The 16616-nt window shown below is 45.0% G+C and overlaps 3 protein-coding genes across 3 annotated transcripts; 2 read left to right on the forward strand and 1 right to left on the reverse strand.

The window, feature by feature from the left end:
• Window positions 1-1167: 1167 nt before the first annotated feature.
• On the reverse strand, window positions 1168-4434 carry LOC117858132 (uncharacterized). The gene is made up of 2 exons (XM_034741144.2): window positions 3295-4434; window positions 1168-1438 (listed from the first exon to the last, which is right to left on the reverse strand). The coding sequence occupies exons 1-2, from the start codon at window positions 4342-4344 to the stop codon at window positions 1412-1414; spliced, it is 1077 nt and encodes a 358-aa protein (XP_034597035.1). The 5' UTR covers window positions 4345-4434; the 3' UTR covers window positions 1168-1411.
• A 2858-nt stretch (window positions 4435-7292) lies between these two features.
• Window positions 7293-10836, forward strand: LOC117849028 (amino acid transporter AVT6A). Its single transcript, XM_034730640.2, has 6 exons — window positions 7293-7678; window positions 8276-8709; window positions 9231-9383; window positions 9488-9691; window positions 9781-10246; window positions 10359-10836. The coding sequence occupies exons 2-6, from the start codon at window positions 8289-8291 to the stop codon at window positions 10489-10491; spliced, it is 1377 nt and encodes a 458-aa protein (XP_034586531.1). The 5' UTR covers window positions 7293-7678; window positions 8276-8288; the 3' UTR covers window positions 10492-10836.
• Window positions 10837-11519: 683 nt separating this feature from the next.
• Window positions 11520-14360, forward strand: LOC117849038 (biogenesis of lysosome-related organelles complex 1 subunit 2). The gene is made up of 2 exons (XM_034730652.2): window positions 11520-11741; window positions 13957-14360. The coding sequence occupies exons 1-2, from the start codon at window positions 11616-11618 to the stop codon at window positions 14227-14229; spliced, it is 399 nt and encodes a 132-aa protein (XP_034586543.1). The 5' UTR covers window positions 11520-11615; the 3' UTR covers window positions 14230-14360.
• The last annotated feature ends 2256 nt before the right edge of the window (window positions 14361-16616 follow it).

Below are 16616 nucleotides of genomic sequence, written 5' to 3' on the forward strand. Positions count from 1 at the left end.
GCTTTACCGGCAGCCTGACCTGCTTACCACATTTCCCCCCTTAATCTTTGTTTGTGCTGGTGTGCATAGTGCAGTTACCATTACGATGCAGCAATGTACTTCAGCAACAGCAATGACATGGAGTATATAGCAATCATGCATAGCTGAGAAAACAGCAAGAAGGGCTCTGCTCCCTGGGCCCCTTGCAAGATGCAAGGAGTACCTACCTGATCTTGGGAAATTAGAAGGAAATTGTATCCGGATGGCAAATATGATTAAAATATTGTATGGAAACGTAATCTGTCAACCGCAAGTTAACAACATGAGCCAGAATTTAGAAAGCCCTCTGTGTCCATAACTAATTAACTACCAAAAAAGAAAGAAAGAAAATATTGAGCTGATCACCAACCATTCAAGCATAGTCATTCCACAGATACTGTTGCCAATCTGACGAAGCTGCATGCTTCAAGTTATTAAACAAGAAAAGAAGACTCAAAATCCTTCCTGCCTCAGGAGTCAGGATCGAATCACCCTGTACGCCCCCAACGGCCAACAGCGTGCTGAATGCCACGCCCTTCCCAACTCAACGCAACGAATGATGCCTCACTGTTACCTCTCTTACGAAGAAGTCGGCTGCGCAGATGCCGCCGCCGTCCATCGGCCGCCGGCCGCCGCTGCCTCCCGGGGAAGCCGCGGGGTCAGTGGGCCACCTGTGATTTGGATGGGCCTGGGCTTGTTAGCATATGGGGCTTGACGCTTTTTGACTGAGCTTTTGACTGGCGGCGGCGATAAAGTTGTGGGCCAGGCGATCCTGGTCCGGGGCTTTTTCTTTATTCCCAGACTACTTCTTTCAAGTGCCTGGGTGAAAAAAAGATGCACTTACACCCAAAAAAAAATCTTGAAAATTATGCTAAATCTTACCGGGCTTAAAGTTTATAATTGCAACTCTAAAATGCACTTATTAAGTTAACTGGATGGTTATCGAACGGCGAGTTTGAGAATGCGCGAGCTCTCTCTAATTCCATGGTAATTGAATATTTTTCATGTCAATTCAAGAGTTCCTACTGATTCATGGCATATCTCATTTCTGCTGATCCCGTTAGGCGCTGGCATCACCGATCCCATGAAACACAGTATTCCAAACAAATCTTAAGAAGATTTGAAACATTTTGCTACGTTCATGCCAAATTAAGGTGGAAAGGCTATTGAGTTTATATTAGAACTGAGCAGATCAACCTGCAGAGGTTGAACAATTCATGTCATTACCATAAAAACATAGTTAATTATCAGTGGATGTTGAACGCTGGCACAGCATCATCTTCTTAGTGCCGCTGACAGGAACCGGCGACGCGCTCGATGTACTTCGGCTGGTTAGTAGTTCAGCATCCTTGTTAGTCAGCATCCGGTAGCCAGTCCTCTGCCACCACCATCATCAAGACGCGCCTTGCTCAGGTCCACTCTGTCAATATAAGATTTGTAAGATCATAGCACCAAAACGAAAATTAAAGCATCAAACTAGCTTTTGCCCAATGTGGAAGACAAAACTGACTTCAGATGATGAAATCCTAGGTCCTAGCCATTGCATGTTTAAGATACAAGGTAGCAGCAGCATAAGCCTCCAGACTGCTTGAAGAAGCCATTATGGCTGCTGATTTTGTTCCAAGGCATATAGTGAATAAAAAGCACCAAGGTTTTAGCAATGCTGCGAAGGAGCAGCAAATACTCCACTTCAGTAAGGTTTTAGCGGGGAAAAATCAACGGCTTAACAGATTTTCTCAGTAACACAACACAATACATCATTTTTAATGTCCACATATTTATCTCTTTAGCATTTTCTCAAAATTGCAAGATGTAATCTAAAATAAGCTAAATATGGATTAATAAAAGGAACAACCAGATATGCACAAAATTAGCAAATGCATAATACTGATATTTTGCTGACAAAGTGCCGATGCAGAATTATGTTGCCAAACAGGACAAATGGGATCAGCTAACATGATGTTTTCATGATTTCACAAGTCCAATAAAATAACACCATAGCACTGCAAGCATAGGTGGCAGGCATGCAAATAAGTGGGGTTCGGTTGTCTTTGCGTCCTGGGTGATATCCCAGTGCAACCAAAGGATAAACTGAAAGGAGAAAAAACTATTGATCACAGTCATCAAGTATGGTACATGATCTAATTATTTAAATTTATTTCATTGGGAAAGCATATAACAATAGGAAGGGAACTGAAAAGCTCATCATATTCCAATAAAGGGGACACTGAGGTCCTCAGAAAAGCTGATGAAGCTGAATACACAAATCGAAAGTGACTATTTATGTGATGTGCTAATGTTCAACCTAGATGCCAAGTAATTTACATTAATTAAGTACGATCCAAAGCAGATGGAACTTGGAACAACAGTAATGATAATTTCTGTAGCAGATTTATTTTTGAAACACGAAGGGAAAAAAATTGAGCCACGTTTCTGTAGCAGCTGTACTGCTGTAGCGACCATGTTTTACCAACTACATCAGCATACGGTTTGGCACCAGTTTCACTATCAGAGTAAACAAAGTTTATATCCCCGCTTGATCAAAAGACACTGTAGAAAAGCTTGCCTGCAAGTATCTACTCCCTCCGTCCCAAATTATAAGTCACTTTGGTTTTTTTAGATTGATAGGTTTTGCTATGCACCTTGATATATATTATGTCTAGATGCATAATAAAAGGTGTGAACCTAGAAAACCCAAAACGACTTATAATTTGGGACAGAGGGAGTATCAACCAACACAGGTTCTCATATCAACCTTTTCCTTGGCTTGCAAGCGATTGTGGTTTGCTGCTCATGCATTTCGATGTAAGCATTCTGAATCATTTATTTTCTTCAAAGTTCATTTTTATGCTCTATACAGTTTGTATATTTAGTGCCTAGTGGCCTTACATGAACTACACAGTACACTGGCACTTAATAAAACTACAAATACAAATAGTTCAAGTAGATTTAGACTTGGGGTATAGAAGACAGTATTCATATTGTTTCTTGCTAAACTAAAAGCATTCATTTGGTACAAGCAAGTCACTCTGTTAGGAGGTCGAAACTACTGTAACCACAAACTAAGTACTACTAAACAACTACACTATATTATACAGCACCATGGCCCATTGCCAAATGGATAAATTCCAAACCAACCGAAATCGCCCATTGCTAAATGGATAAATTCCAAACCAACAGAAATCGTCCATGGCCAAATGGATAAATGCCAACCCAAACCAACTACCATGAGTTGAAACCAAGATCTTCACCACAACAAGCCCACACATATCATACCTGCACTTGTGCCCCCTGTTGCTCCACGGATGCAGTACGGGTCCTGCTCTGTCGCCGATCATACTCAGCATCACCAGTGGGGAGCTCAAACCGGCACACGGGGCAAGTGTTCCTGATGGCTAGCCACGGCCGGATGCACTCCGCGTGGAAGTAGTGCTTGCAGGGGAGCTTTAGGACACTGAGCCCCGCCGCGATGACATCCTTGCACACGGCGCAGCCGTGCGAGGCCTCCTCTTCGCTGAGCACAACCTCCTGTAAGCCCTCCACTGCTGCGCGGGACGCCGGCAGCTGACGCACGGCTTCCCCAACGTGCGCTGCGGCTGCGAGCACCTCGAGAAGGTTCATGTCGGCGTCGCCGGGATCGGTGTCCTCGGCGCCCGCACCCAACACCATCCAGGAGGGCCGCACGACCTGGGCAAAGACCCGTGGCGGCTCGAGGTCGAACCCGCTCAGCATGAGCCCTCCCTCCTGGCCCATATCGTCGTCGCTGGTGACCTCCTCGTCGGTGTCCACCAGCGTCTGGAAGCCCCCAACGACCGGCCGCGGATCGAAGCTGAACCCGCCCAGCATGAGCCCGATCCCGTCGTCGTCGTCGTCGTCTTCGTCGTCGGCAGCCTCCTCGACGGCCGCCCCCCGCTCGAGTTCGAGGCCTCCGCCGCCCCGGTAATCCCCGGCGATCAATTCGTCCTCCTCCTCGGAGGTGTCCAACGCAGACACGAGGTGAGGGACGAATTGGCCGAAGCCTCCGTCGGAGTCGAAGGAGCGGCCTAAGGTTTCCAGAATGGGATCCTCGTGGGAGGGCTGGGACGCGTGGTCCTCGCCCATGAGGTCGTCGCCCCCTTTGCCGTCGTCCTCGCGGAATGCGAAACCCGAGATGCAGAACTCCTCGCCGTCGCCGTCGTCGACGACGGGGCCGCCGATTAGTTCCTCGCCCTCATCTCCGCCGCCGCAGTAGTCGTCGAATGGGTCGTAGCCGAACGCGTAGTCGTCGCCGTCGTCCTCGAAATCGAAGTCCCAGCCGAAGGGGTCGTCGCCGGCGAACCCCGCCATTGGGAAGCAGCGGTGCGCGGATTGGGGGCCTTTTTTTATTCTTTTCACTTTTTTAAGGAATGGGGTCTCGAAGCCGGCTTGTGGGCCCGGATGACCCCGTGCGGTTTGGTTTTTAGGGACCTCGGAAATTTCGAGTGGGCCTGGCCTGGGAATCGAGGCCCGGCAAGTTTCCGCCTTCAAATGCATTGACTCTTTCAGTACTAGCTTTTCCGATATGATAGCGTATTCTAGTATTTCCGATTAGATGAGTTAGACATGTCATGTAGTAAAATCATAAAATATTATTTGTATTTGGAATTGGAGAAAATACGACAAACAGTTGGAGTGAGTTTTATGTTTAAGAGTTTGACAATTATAGCCTGACGGTAGTGGACTTTGACAATTATAGCCTGACGGTAGTGGACATTCGGTGAAAACTGCCGGAGTTAGAAATAAACAGGGTGCCAAATTACTCGACTTTTCTATGATTATCTCAATTAACTCAATGCTGTAGCATTCTAATTGGTACTCTTTGTATGTCTAATAGCATCTCCAAAAATTATGGGGAATAAAAAAACTACCAAGTCCAACAGTTCTCAAAATTTTAATCCCAAAATAGATCTAATTGCTACCACATCATCCAATGTGGGCCAGCCATATCAACCATCCCTCCTCTATCTCCTTTCTCTACCTACTTGAGCACATCTCTGCTGTTCTTCCGAACCGATCTGACCATTCGAGCTGCTTCTAATCTGTCCTTGATGCTAGATTCACATTGGATACGTAACTACGCAAGAGTCCGACGCATTTGAGAAACAAATCTCCTCTGCTTGGTCCTGGGGATGCTTGCGCACATATAGTTTATGCTTATCCCTTCCGATTCGTTCAGTTCAACAATCATCTCCACTGCCGGATTCAGAAGGCATCTGCTTGAAAGTTATTATCGGAAGTTAGTTGTTATCGTGAGTTCAGCTATGGATTTCTCATTCATCCTTGCCGATGGCTTGATGCCTAGTAGTATATGCAAATCAAAGCGGGTTCTACAACAATTTTAGCATCATTCAGTAACTATATATACCCCCGACGCCAAAGTTGAGCTTGAGCAGAAGGCAACTATGGGGGTGTTTGGGAGGAGGGGTCTAAATTTTAACCCCATCACATCGAATGTTTGGACACTAATTAGGAGTATTAAACCTAGACTAATTATAAAACTAATTACACAATCTCTAGGCTAAATCGCGAGACGAATCTATTAAGCCCAATTAGTCATGATTTGACAATGTGGTGCTACAGTAACCATTCGCTAATGATGGATTAATTAGGCTTAATAGATTCGTCTCGCGATTTAGCCTAGTGGTTCTGCAATTAGTTTTGTCATTAGCTTATGTTTAGTCCTTCTAATTAGTATCCAAACATCCGATGTGACAGGGTTAAAGTTTAACCCCTGGTATCCAAACGCACCCTGCTCACAGACGAGCTAGGCGCAAGCCAGCAAGCCGTCGCACGACAACTTCAGAAAAGCTCCTTAGTTCGTGCGCCGCATCCGAGTTGCTCCCGCTCTCCAACCGCGCCCCTCCCCAGTTCACCGACTGCCGCTTCGACTCCGTCCTCTTTGACTTCCAGTGACCTCTCACGGTGGGGAGATGCAACGGCAGATTGGGCGGTGGGATTGGATTGGAGCGGTGACGGGCCCAGAATCAGGTGCAGCATCCAAGGTCTCTTCCAGGCTGCCAAGGAGCGACACGATGACACCTACTGGGAAGATGCAGGGCACCACGTCGTGGCCGGCTGCACGAGGAGGGCGGATGCATGGGGCGCCGACGTTGCTGCGGAGATTCGGAGAGGCCGGCGGGCTGAAGGAAAAACAATGCGTAGGACGTGAAATCACGCGGGAGGAAGAAAAAAAAGCTGGAGGCCATCGGGGCTGGGAGTGCAACCCAACGGTGGAAATTTGGCTTGAGCCGCCGCTGTTACTGGGCGCGCGAAAAGATTGGGTACCGGTTTGGGCTACCGTTGGAGAGGTGTTTTTCTCGTTTGGTCCTAAAATTAATTTTTGGAAGTGAGTTTTGGGCTGGAGATGCTCTAAGTACGTAGCTAGCTCTTGAGAATAGTTTTCAACCAAGAAAAAATTGCAAAAAAATGGCAAAGGAAACATGCAGCACACGATCAGATATTTGGCAAGTTACATCTGCTAGGAAAGGAAAAACAATATCCGGCGTAGCAAAGGCGGACGTCAAATGTGATAATAAACTACACAATTGGTGGTTTCAATGGCCGTGGAAGCTTCAGGCAAAGCGAAACACCCGTGTACTCGTCCATTTGCTTGAGGTTGAGGAAGAGGGGAGGAATGATATGCTTGTAGTTCCTGCTAATGGTAAAATGATTCATCTGGTACTTATTACCCGCTTGCCTGCTTGTGTTTATGGTGCAACCAGTTGCTATTGAAAATTTTGCACAAGCGGGGATGGTCCACGTTGACCTACACTTAGCTCCGCTTGTGTTCGGATTTTCCTTTTGCTATGAAAAATATAGATCTCGTCCGATTTCAAGAGCCTCGTAAAGATCTTCACGCTCAAATATTTTTCAAATCCCTATATTTCCATATTTTTCTGAATATTTAAGTTGGATCTTGCTTCTGACACTAGTGATTGTTAAAAGGAAGGTGAATCTCCGCATGGATCCAAAGAATCCACCGCTCCTCTTCTCTCGCTCGTCAGTTAACCGCCTCGCCGCAAAATCCACTCTCCTCAACAACAGTCTCCACCGACCTTTGCCAAGTGGCAGCCTGGCAGGCAGATCCATCGCTCTCAGCCTCTCACCCGCACCACATGTCGCCGTCATCGTTATCTACTTATCTAGGCCACCGGCCGGTCGTCCCCCGCCGCCGCACGCCTCGCCATTTCCCGCCGTCTTCCCGCGGATAAGGCCCGCCATTTCCGTCCAAGAAAGGCAACGCGGCACGCAACCGGCCAGGAGCGGTCCAATCCGGCAAGTAAAAGGAAATAAAAAGAAAAAGGAAGTAAAGACCGGCCGCGTCACCGCTGCGGCGGCGGCATCGACCTGCCCTGCGGAAGGGAAGGGAAGGAAGGAAGGAAGCCAGGATAGGGACGCAACCTGAGCTGGAAAGTTGGGCTTTTTCCACGGATAGGGACGGGGCCGCGGCGAACCGTGGCGGCAAGAACTCCAGTGGCCAGTTCTTGGTAGGCGGAGACAGATATTATTATACTGCATCACCTACCCGTGCCCCGCGTTCGCCTATTAAGAATAGCGGAGGTGGGGGAGGAGGGGAGCTCCTGCTCTCTGCAACTTGCACGAGTTGTTCTCTACTTCTCTTTGGTTCTGTTTGCTCCGCTAGGTATGTTCTTTCCTTCATCTCGGGTGTTCGTCTCTTTGAGCGCTTGATGCGAATCTGTGCCAGGGTTGGAAATTGTTGCTTGACCGTTGGGTTGTCTGAGCGGCGATCTCAGCGCTATTCCCCAACAAGAGTCTCGTGAACTTGTTTGGATTCAGAGGGGAATACCATGAATTCCTTTTTTACTGTTAATGTTTGCTGGCGGTTGTTCTGAAACTTCGTTAAGCGGTTGAGACTCCTCGGAATTGTGCTGGGGAGATTGGATTTTAGTGTGCCTTATGTGAATTATCATGTGCATGGAGCTCCAAGCTCGTTGCTTCATGTATTTTTTCCACTTCTTATTGAATCAGGCTTTGTGTCTGCTGCACATGAGCCACAAGCTTATTTCCAAGCTCAAAGTTTAGTACTGTATAATGGTGTGAAAACCACTGATATCTCCCTAGTAGTTGTTAGTTGTTACTACTAGTTCCCGAACCGCTAGGTAAATCAATGGGAGTTCTGATTTCTACATTTAGAACTGAATGATTGAAGACGACTATAATGGATATGGCAATTCGAGGCCAAAATTCTGTTGTCCTAATTGAAATTTCTCTCATACAGGTGACCGAAACAAATGGGGATTGGGAATGGATCATCGAGCGATGTGCCAATCGTGTCACACAAGGCAACGCAAGATGAGACCACGCTGCTTCTCCCGATCAAAGCTGATGAGGACGCGGTTCACGAGTTCAACGGAGCTTCTTTCTCTGGTGCAGTGTTCAATCTGTCAACGACCATTGTAGGGGCTGGAATCATGGCTCTGCCAGCGAGTATCAAGATGCTAGGCCTCATCCCTGGTATTCTGATGATCATCCTTGTGGCATTGCTCACTGAGGCATCCATTGACATGCTGGTCAGGTGCAGCCACCAGGGCAAGATTACATCCTACGGGTGGTTGATGGGTGACACTTTCGGGCAGTGGGGAAGGATTGCACTGCAGGTGTCTGTGGTAATAAACAACATCGGTGTGTTGATTGTATACATGATTATAATTGGTAAGCATCTGAAGTTCTGAACACAATCATTTTTGTTATGCCTACTTCTGCATGCTGTCAAAATATTGAAAACCGGGCCTAGTAGTATATGTTTAGGTGCCCTTTTTAGTTGCTACTCAAACATTGGTAATCTACAATTAGTTGAAAGTTCATGAGTTCTTCAGCTACACATGTTAAGTCTCTCACAAGAAGACCCATATTTGTTGATAAAGTTTATATGATAAAAATGTGTATTAGGTTGAGCACTTTCCCATGAAAACATTAGTGTTTACCCTGAATATTCTGTTTAGTTTTCTTTCCCTGTTGATGTGAGTTCTTTTGCTCATACCATTTTAAATTGATGTGAACGTTCAATTATAAATTTGTAACGTTTGAGAAGATGCACTTCATCTAGTTTGGGGCTGTGCTAATCAAAGTGCAGGAAATGGCCTCTTTTCCTCTTGGAATCACTTATGTCCTTGAGCAGATCATGTGTGTTACATCAAACTATTATTGATACTGTTACTTCATCTTTGCTGTAGGGGATGTCCTATCAGGGACATCAGCAACTGGTGTTCATCACAGTGGCATCTTTGAGGGGTGGTTTGGACCTCATGTGTGGAATTCTCGCCCCGTTGTTCTCCTTGCCACAACTCTTCTTGTGCTTGCTCCATTGGTGAGCTTCAAGCGTTTGGGTAAGTATGTTCTCCATTAGATAAAAAAAAAGGTTCAATATGCTATTGTTTTCCTTTATGGGCACAGGACACCACTTTAACAAACAATACATCTTTGGTCACAGATTCATTGAGATACACATCTGCGCTATCAGTTGCTCTTGCTGTGGTTTTTGTTGTCATCACTGCTGGAGTTGCTATTGTCAGACTCATCCAAGGAACTGTAGAGATCCCCAAACTCTTTCCTGAGATAGACGGAATTAGTTCTGTCTGGAAACTGTTCACAGCTGTTCCTGTTCTTGTCACTGCCTACATTTGCCACTACAATGGTTTGTCTCCTACTGAGTACTGATCACTTCTGATCCTGTCGTTTACAACTTTCTGTGATACCAAACGTGTATTCTTCATGTTTGTACAGTTCACAGCATCGACAATGAGCTGGAGGACAAGACTCAAATCAAACCAATTGTGCAAACTTCATTGGGACTCTGCTCAAGTGTATACATTGCAACAAGCTTCTTTGCATATCTCCTCTTTGGTGAGGCTACCCTTGCTGACGTGCTCGCCAATTTTGACTCTGACCTTCGCATCCCATTCAGCTCTGTGTTCAACGACGTAGTGAGAGTGAGCTATGTGGTCCATATCATGCTTGTCTTTCCTATAGTCTTCTTTGCCCTTAGGCTCAACTTGGATGGGCTGCTCTTTCCTACCGCAAGGCACATTTCTCGTGACAACCGAAGGTTCACCATCATCACAATCTCACTCCTTGCTGTGATTTATCTTGCTGCCATCTTCATACCAAGCATCTGGGACGCGTTCCAATTCACTGGCGCCACAGCTGCTGTGCTTATCGGTTTCATCTTTCCTGCCATGATTATACTCAGGTAACTTATCATAATACCCTTCGAGTAATATATAAATGTATTCCTAGTTTGTAGGTCTATTTGGCTTTGGCAATTTTGCACCTAATTGTTATTTTGCTTTCTGTTTCTAAAGGGACCCTTATGGCGTTTCAACCAAGCGCGACAAGGTTTTGGCTGTAACCATGATTGTGCTTGCTGTGGTCTCCAATTCTGTGGCCCTGTACAGCGACACGCTTAACATCTTCTACAGGAAACAGGAGGCCTAGAATCCGTATTCCATACCTCAATGGAAAGAGAAGTCTGTACGGTTAAGAGTGATTATTGAACTCAAGTTACTACTGCTGCGGAGTGAGGTGATTTCATGGTGGTCAATAATTTTTGTTTTGGTCGCTTTGAAATAATCCAGTTTGCCGCATTTGTCTAGTTTGCTGAACATATGCCATCTCTCAACGTCTGAGATGAGCACCTTGTGATATGATCAGCCGTGCTTGTATTGATGCCCCTGAAAGGAACATTTTTGTTTCCTATGGATGTTTATTCAGTCATCTTGTAATGGATGGTCTGAAAAAACCTGTTCATATATATAATAATGCAATTACAACTTCATTTTAGTGTTTGGCTTCTGAGTTGAGATAAAATGTGTGGGTGAAGTTGAAGGACGAGTGAGCTTTGGTTCTGTTTGGCGACTGATTGAGACTCGTGCAAATTTGCGGCAGCTGGGCATCATCGGAAATTCGGAATGATCCATTTTGTATTGCAAATCTGCATACCGATGACAAGGCCCTCTACGCCAAAAAAAGGAAAAAAGAAAAAAAAAACTCATTCAAACCTTACTTGTTCAGAAATAAGTATAAGAAAAAAAATAAGAGAAAACGAACTCGTGCTACGATAAAAGCTGAGCAGTCCAGGAAGCATTGAGCTCACAAGGCAAAGCTTATCTAGTGGCCACCTTTCCGCTGCAATTTTTTTTTTCTTGCCTGAATCCTGAAACATCACAAAAAGTCTTGCAGGTAGCCGGTAGGCAATGGGCGCCTATTTTTCAGCTTCAGACGCAGTAGCAAACTGAAATTAGTAGTCTCATTTTAAAAATGAAAACCAAGCCAATTTGAAGTCCTTAACCTGACAATTAAATAAACGTGCAATTTTGCATTCGAGTAGATTTCACGCAAGACCGTCCGGGTCCTGACATTGAAAAGAGAGGAGGTCTTTGCGTGCTAGTCAACAGATGGTGGGTCCACCCTGTCATACAGCACCGGCCCATAGTATCTGGCCAACACACCGTAGTGGGCCTCCGCCCAATACTATGGGCCGGTCTCGGCCAGAGGGGAGACCACCGAAAGCTACGGCCTAGTTCCGCACGGAGCGGCACAGAGGAAAGCGACCGCCGGCGATGGCGAGTGCGAACCCGGCGGTGGCGGAGGCGGAGACGGCGGCGGCGGGGCAGCGGGACGAGCTTGCGGAGTCGCTGGCCGAGCTCTTCACCAACGTCTCTCTCATGGTCCGCGGCGAGCTCCAGGTTTCCCTTCCCCTCCACTCGAATCGAACCCCTCGGGGTCGTGCAGCTTCAGCGCCGTTCTCCCTTCACTGTATTCAGATATGCTGATATCGGTATCTTTTCGGTTAACAAATTTGTGAGGGGTTATTTGAAGTGCGCATGGCCAAATTGCTAATGCTCGGTGCGGTGCTGATTTGTTAAGGAAGGTGGCGCAGTAAATCACACCGTAACCCTAGAATCTGGCTCCCCCCACCTTACTTCATGGATGCCATTGACTTCAAAATTCGTAGTTAGATTGTTGCGTGTATTTTCTACCTAGATGTTTGCTGAATTCAACATGTTCAGGTGTTTCCATTTGGTGTGCTCCCATTTGTGCTAGGTCTTTGGGAAGGATGGGACCTCTAAGCCTCCAAACTAATTACTTCTCGACCATCTGTTGCAAATGGAAGTATCTAAAGTTCATGTGTTAAAGAAGTTATTGCTATATGCAGTGCTGGTGTGTCGAAATGAATTCCCGATGAATGAATTTCTTTGGACTGGTAGCTGTATCATCTAGTTGTGACTTGTGACCACTGATTACTGAGTAGTTTCTAGTATTGCTTCATATTTTCAGTTGAGAAGCATGGCTCAATTTTCTTACCCTCCATTTTGCTGGACACTGGCCCGAAAAATTATACCAGCTGGGTGGTGAGTACGAGTTTGAATTTGAGGTTTGGGAACCTAGCATATGTGCAGTGGCGGAGCCAGGATTCGAGAGTTGGGTATTCGCATTTCTTAAGCTTTTTTCGTTCAAGGTATGAAAAACAATTCTTTCATATCTTAAATGTAAGTGTAAATTGCTCAAATTAAACATTTCTCAACTAAAAAACTACAAAAATTTTAAGAAAAATGCATTTACATTTGCATTCCTTCAAGGCCCAGGAGCATTTAATTTGATGGTGGTCTTAACTTGCAAGAAGAATTCACTCTAAACAAATATAACCAAGACTAATTGGCAGTGGCATGGACAAGGAAACTAGCATATACGTTCACAGCTAATTCCCACAAAGATTTCAAAACACTTGATTTCTACCTCATTTTTCGGAGTTCTACATCAATCAGTATAGCTAGAATAGTACATTTGAAACATACACCACTTTGCAGTTGTTTCATTCGTTAATTACATGGGGAAAGAATCAACTAGATTTTTTTTAATTGGGAATCAACTGGACTATTGTAATGTAGAAATTGGCCTCACAAAACTGACAACGGCTCTATGCCAACTTGGTCGATGAGGGGGGGAGGCTGGATTGGAAGCTGGGCCCTTGGAAGGCCATGCAGCTTGGAGATTGAGCTCCTGTTTTGCTTGACTGAGAAATAAGCTTACCTAGTAGATATATACATGTTACAGCTTATATCTACTAGATGTTCGGCCAAAATTCTTGGGTATTCCCAGGAATCATGGTGGCTCCACCCCTGGATATGTGGTCCACACTCAACTTTTGTAGGCTGAAGTTGCAACAGATCCCTACCTTGACCTAGCTCAGTAGTACTACTTTAGTTCTTTGCACAGTAGGAGGCTAATCATTTCCCTTGACTTGGCAAGGAATGGCTATTAAGTGTGTAAGAGGTAGAGTGCCTAAACATAAACTAAATTGTCACTATTCGCAAAACATTGATTTTATCTTCTTTGACAGTTTTACATACTGGATCTGTAGTCTAAAACAACTAAAGTGGATGTACAGTGTTATTAGGATCGAGGTCATTAACTTGTCATGGTGTGTTCAGTTAACTGTTATTGGCAAGACTAATGCTCTGTATATGATGCGTATTATTGCCGCTACCAAGCACTGATATTATTTTCAACAGAGAAAGGCTTTGAGACAGAGTAATATTAGTTTCAGTTTTATCAAAAAATGTTGATACCGCAAATTGAGTAACAAATTGCATTTGCTTGGCGGCTTCAATATGATGTGACAGATTAGGGTAAAAATAACTTGAAACGAATGAATGTATTCATTAAAATTATAAGAACCATTTCCCCCCCTAATCTGGCCTTTGAAATGAAAGGCAGATTATTGTCCTATGTTGTATGGAAGTTGAATCCTCAGTAATGTTCCTCGATAGGATTATATGGTTATTGGTTAGCATGTGTTGGTTATGTTGTATGCTGGCATTTGGGGTTACAAGCATCTTTCTGTTTTAATTTATTTATACAACAGTACTTGATTTCTAGCATGGTTCTCATTGTTTTCAGGGGACTAACAGTCAGCTGGCTCTGCTTGAGAAGATGAACGACCGTGTAGCACAGGAATACAGCAACTATGGAGATGTTGCTGCTGGTCTGCGAGTCTTTGTGGAGCAGCTGAACGAGAAAAACCAAGGCTTTGACGAGTATGTATCGCATATTGATGCAATTGATCAACAGGTGACTGAGTTCGAGGCGGTGGTGTCCATGCTCGACAAGCATGTTGCCCTCTTGGAAAAGAAAGTGAAATCTGCCTACCACATTTCCTCTTCTACCCAATGATTCCTACCCAGAACTCTGGTTCTTTTGCCGACACTTGAGCTTATCCAAGAAATGTATATTATATTATGGATCAGGAAATAACGCTGTAGATGCTAAGTTTCCAGAATTGCAATGATGCTGTCAGATCCCAATTTGTGCTGCAGTAACTTTCAGGCATTTGTTGCCATTGCCACAACAGCGATAAGTACCCAGCAGTTTGTTTTTTGTCAGGAAATTGCTGCTTGGGAGTTGGGATCTACATCGACCAGATTTACGGGGCCTAATCATTGCCTGCTGTTCCACAAGAAACCTGTCCCTGTTGTGTAGGAGTAATTTCTGAAGCCCTGGCTGAGCTGCATCGCGCAGTGTACATGCATGCCACCAGAGATTCCTGCAGATTTTCAATCCGTGGAATCGGCTGCACGAGACTGGTCAATGACATGTGGAGGCACTGGAATTGAAGCCTACGGCTCTGAAATTCTTGAGCTGGATGATTTCACATGCAGCTTGGCATCTCGTGCTTCTTTTATCATTGCAGATTGTGCTGGAACTTGGACTGGCTACCAATTGCAAGTTTTGTCCTTGTCCTCGACAAATACTCCTTCAGTGCATAGTTCGAGATACCATACAACATCATTGCTGCTGATCAAACCGTTGTGCAACGAATCTCTTCGAAACCGCATGAATTCGAGCGAAATTTGGCCGTCTCTCGCCTTGATCGGATCGAAGGCCCTCATCTCGGTGCCCTCCATCACAGGCAAATTTGACCTCCATATGCGCCGGGGAACCCGTCGGTTTGACCTCGTGTCTCCTGCCCAAATGTCACCGGATTCAGAAAAGGTTTATTCAACACAGGTTCCTTCAGAGGCACACAGCGAGGCCGTTCTCCTAAAAGCGACACTTGCCCGTTCGACAAGTTAAATTATTAGCGAGAGGACAGCGATCGGTTTAGCGTAGTAATGTAACGTGACAGCCGCCGTCGGCACATGACACGCTGGATTTTCCAGATGCAACGGTCCCTGACACTGGGCGGTGGGACCGGCTCTGGTGTGGCCCGGTTGCCAGAGGGTGGAGGCAGCGGCGAGCGGTGGGGAGCGGTCTGCCGGTCCAGAATAATGGCGTGTCATGGGGCATGGCCTAAGCTGGGTTAGGCTTGCAGCTTATCCAGCGCGTCGCCATCGAGCTCAAGGCTGGGTTGGTCGCTGCGGCATTGGTCCCTGGACTTTTGGGATATTGCGTGATGGTGTCGGCTTTTTTTTTCTGATGCATATGGTCAGTCTCACAGAAAAGGGTTTTCTAAAATGTGGGCACGATTTCCTCCCTTTTTATGATGGCGAGAATTGTTTGTAGTATATGTTAGGGGTGGTATTAGTTTAGATGTTGTATAAAGGACTCATTTTTAGGGCTTGTTTGGAACGTAGTAATGGAAAATAAAGGAATGAGTGGAAATACAGGAATGTGATAGGAATGAGGTTGCAAAATAGAGGAATGAAAAACACATGAAAAAATAGGAAGAGATGGAACACAGGAGTCCAAAACATAGGGAATGTAGGAACCATAAATTTGTATTAATACATTAACAATCAATTAATTGATATATGTTTTACTATTATACTTGCAGTATTAGTTCTTTTGTAACTAAGCAACATGTGATGGTTATAATTTTATTTGGCCGTGCATGTTTCCGGCAACTTTGATGATGACATGCGTTGCTAATGCACAACAAGGCAAGATAAAGCATGATTAGGGAGGGAGAGTGCAAGCGAGTTTCGTAGGAAAGTTTCCCATGAGCTCAGAGCTCATTTTCTCATTCCTCCAAAAGTACAGGTGCAATTGCTGTTCCTTTGGAAAGTTTTGCGCCAATTCCTTTGTTCCAAATGGTGAGAGAGAAGATCATTCCTATGGAATGAGTTTCGTGTACTTTTCCTATATTCTTCTTACGTTCCAGATGAGGCGCTAGAGGTTTTTTATGAGGGGTCATTGAGCTTTTGCGAGCATCATCGCATTGTTTTAGTTGGCATCTTTGGTTTGATGTTGTTTATTCGGGTATACTTTCGGTGATGTCAAAGAACAAGGCATTGGTATAGGAGATGCACATAACAAAATAGATATAAATTAAACCAATTGATTGTTCATAAAAGAAGCAATGGATCAGCATACGATGCAAGTTCATCTTAAGAAGAAAAAGCAATGCATGTTGGATTAACTCGAGATTTTACATGGATCTCACAAATTTAAACCACCTTCCTTAGCAACAAAATAATTGTATAACAATAAATCATGAAAGCATATAAATATTGCTTATGTTCCAAGGAGCAATTTTTCTTTTGTATTTGAAAATACTACTCACTGCTGACATACGATCGTCTAAAGATGTAAGAGGAATCAAACTTCGAATGTCATATACG

This window comes from Setaria viridis, chromosome 1 (assembly GCF_005286985.2).
Source record: "Setaria viridis chromosome 1, Setaria_viridis_v4.0, whole genome shotgun sequence".
Taxonomy (NCBI): domain Eukaryota; kingdom Viridiplantae; phylum Streptophyta; class Magnoliopsida; order Poales; family Poaceae; genus Setaria; species Setaria viridis.

Bases quoted from the DNA above. Each gene is read 5' to 3' on its own strand.
- LOC117849028 (XM_034730640.2), top strand. From the start codon at position 8,289: ATGGGGATTGGGAATGGATCATCGAGCGATGTGCCAATCGTGTCACAC. The intron at 8,710-9,230 runs GTAAGCATCTGA...TCTTTGCTGTAG, and splicing joins TGTATACATGATTATAATTG to GGGATGTCCTATCAGGGACA. The intron at 9,384-9,487 runs GTAAGTATGTTC...CTTTGGTCACAG, and splicing joins GGTGAGCTTCAAGCGTTTGG to ATTCATTGAGATACACATCT.
- LOC117858132 (XM_034741144.2), bottom strand. From the start codon at position 4,344: ATGGCGGGGTTCGCCGGCGACGACCCCTTCGGCTGGGACTTCGATTTC. The intron at 1,439-3,294 runs GTATGATATGTG...TTATATTGACAG, and splicing joins AACAGGGGGCACAAGTGCAG to AGTGGACCTGAGCAAGGCGC.
- LOC117849038 (XM_034730652.2), top strand. From the start codon at position 11,616: ATGGCGAGTGCGAACCCGGCGGTGGCGGAGGCGGAGACGGCGGCGGCG. The intron at 11,742-13,956 runs GTTTCCCTTCCC...CATTGTTTTCAG, and splicing joins TGGTCCGCGGCGAGCTCCAG to GGGACTAACAGTCAGCTGGC.